At 60.6% G+C, this 2,368-nt stretch overlaps 1 protein-coding gene across 1 annotated transcript; it reads right to left on the bottom strand.

Moving 5' to 3' along the window:
- Window positions 1–29: 29 nt before the first annotated feature.
- On the bottom strand, window positions 30–1,209 carry MNEG_0192 (hypothetical protein; the record flags this gene model as incomplete). The annotated part of the gene is made up of 2 exons (XM_014051338.1): window positions 30–547; window positions 689–1,209. Coding segments are annotated over 2 exons (1,039 nt in total), but the record flags the coding sequence as incomplete, so codon positions are not given.
- Between the last annotated feature and the right edge of the window lie 1,159 nt (window positions 1,210–2,368).

Raw genomic sequence — 2,368 nt, 5'->3', positions numbered from 1 at the left:
CGACTAACCCCGGCCGTTGGATGACGAACGGCCCGTAGACGGCGTGATGTCGGCTGGGCTGGTAAGGCCGGGGCGCACCCATTCAATCATCAGTTGGTCCAGGATGTACTTGGAAATCTTAGGACCACTGTTCTCGGTTGTGATGCCCTGTAGCACGCCTAAGGTGTGCACCATGCGCACATAAAAGTTGTCGTCGTACATTGGAGCCCCGCTTTGGCCGATGTAGCTGTCGCATGAGTGGTTGGCCATGGGGTCGCTGCATTTGAAGTTCACGCGGCAATGAGTTTGAAAGCAACCGCCAAAGTTTCCATCGTCGCTGGTCGAGATGGGATCATCGCCTGGGTAGCCCGCAAGCGTCATCCGCACTTCCTCGTTTGTGCAGCGAGGCGGCTGCGCGCGGATGCCAAGCCAGCCGTACTTGACTCCAATTGGCTTGACCAGCTTGATGAGCGCGACATCGTACTGTAGGCCAGGCGGCAGGTCAGGGTCGTCAATGTAGGCCTTGAACGTGGTGACGTGCTCCCAATCTACGCGCCCCATCGGCTTGCTGATTTTGCCGGTGGTCATGTTCTTAGATTGTGCCGGATGGAAGGCTAGCTTCTCAAAAAAGGTATGTGCCTGTCGGTCGTCCCACACGCAATGAGCTGCAGTCAATAGCAAATCTGATCCAATGAGCGCGCCGCTGCACATGAACGTGCCGTCGTCCGCCATCGCATCAAGCTGGCCCAGCGCGTTGAAAGGGTAGACGTTGACTGGGCAGACCTCGCGTTCATCACGGCCTATAACGGTCAATGCGCGGTGTAGAGCAGCGCCACCAATACTGCCTTTGGAGCCGCCAACACTGCCGCTCACACTGCCACCACCACCTTGCATGCCCATCTGGACATCGCTGCCGACGCTGCTGGCCCCCATGTTGCTGCTACTGCGGCCATCGTTGCCGACACCCCTATGGCCGCCGCCACCGCCGTAGCCGCCGCCACCGCCGCTGCCGCTGCCGCTGCCGCTGCCGCTGCCGCTGCCGCTGCCAGCACCGCCGGCGGCGCCCCCGCCGCCGTCATCGCCGCCGCCACCGTTGCCATCACTGCCGGCGCCGCCGCCTCTGAAAAGATGAGGTATCCAGTCCCATGCAGCCAACCGTAGCCGCCGCCCCACAAGGCGCACCGGCACTTGAGCAGCAGGCTGGGCATTCGGCTTGGTGCTGCTCGGCATGGCTGCGGTGACCTGAAGCCCGGCTGTCGATGTGGATGGCTTCGGAACGGCCGATGCCAAGGCCGGCTTGGGGACGGCAGAGGCTTGGGTGGGTGCGCCGGATGCTGGCCGTTGCGGCTTGAGGAGTGCCACGGAGGGCTGCGGTTGTGCAGACGGCGGTTTCAGACTCTGCAATGCAGGCATGTTGGGATGGGCAGGCTTAGGCACTCGTAGAAGCACGTCAAGACAGTGAAGGTATTGCTGCACTTTCCCAAGCCCCTGCGTCCAACGCGTGGCGAGGGCAACACTTCAGCAGCGGCCGTACAGCAGGGACTAGCGCCCACTGCTGCGCACAGCCCAACATTGATAGCCACTGCACCCTGTGCCACCTGTGAAGGCGATTTCGGGGGAGCTCTTTGTGCCATGACAGACTTCGTGGGAACAGGTCCAAGGCTCTGGCGTGTCCCGCTTCCAGCTGGAAATCGAGGTGGGTACGAGTACACACGACTGCGCAAAATGGAGGGTTGCAGTGGAGCCAGGTCGAGAGGGGGCAGAGGGCCCAGAGACGAAGAATGTGGGATGGAGCGTGATGGTGGTTAAACGATGGAAGAAAACATGCTTGCAAGGGGCCTTCGTAGCAAAAAGCAAGTGTCTGGCAGCAACCTATAGAAAGGTTGAAGAAACTGTTGGCAAGGCTGGCTCCCTCACCTGGCATCAGGGTTGTACCCATACCTGCACAATTCAATAAGCCAAGGGTGGGGACGCCAAGGGCGTCATGTTAGCACAACATGACACACGCCAAAACACAGACGTTTTCAGGAAGGTGCAGCTATACATAGGCGCAAAGCCGCAACAACATCTTGCATGCGGGTAAGGCATGCGGGTAAGGCATGCGGGTAGATGAGCGCCGCACAGAACTGCGCCACAGCAGCCCCCCCCCCCACACACACACACACAAACGTGCTCACGACTTGTAGAAAACATTGCCACTGGGATCGCCCCGCATAATCTCCACCCTGAGCAGCTGGGAGGACGGGTTGCTGCCCACAGGCGAGCTGTAGGACACGATGCCGTCGAAAGCACTAGCACCGCTGCCACTCTGGTGGAGACCAGCCGTAGCAAAACGGCTGGCGGCCGCCTCCTTGGCAGCTCGGAAGACAGCCAACACCTTGGCGCGCCT

Source organism: Monoraphidium neglectum (genome assembly GCF_000611645.1).
Source record: "Monoraphidium neglectum strain SAG 48.87 unplaced genomic scaffold scaffold00012, whole genome shotgun sequence".
NCBI classification, from domain to species: Eukaryota; Viridiplantae; Chlorophyta; class Chlorophyceae; order Sphaeropleales; family Selenastraceae; genus Monoraphidium; species Monoraphidium neglectum.
The sequence above is the reverse complement of the archived record's forward strand: the minus strand, read 5'-3'. Positions and strand labels throughout refer to the sequence as shown.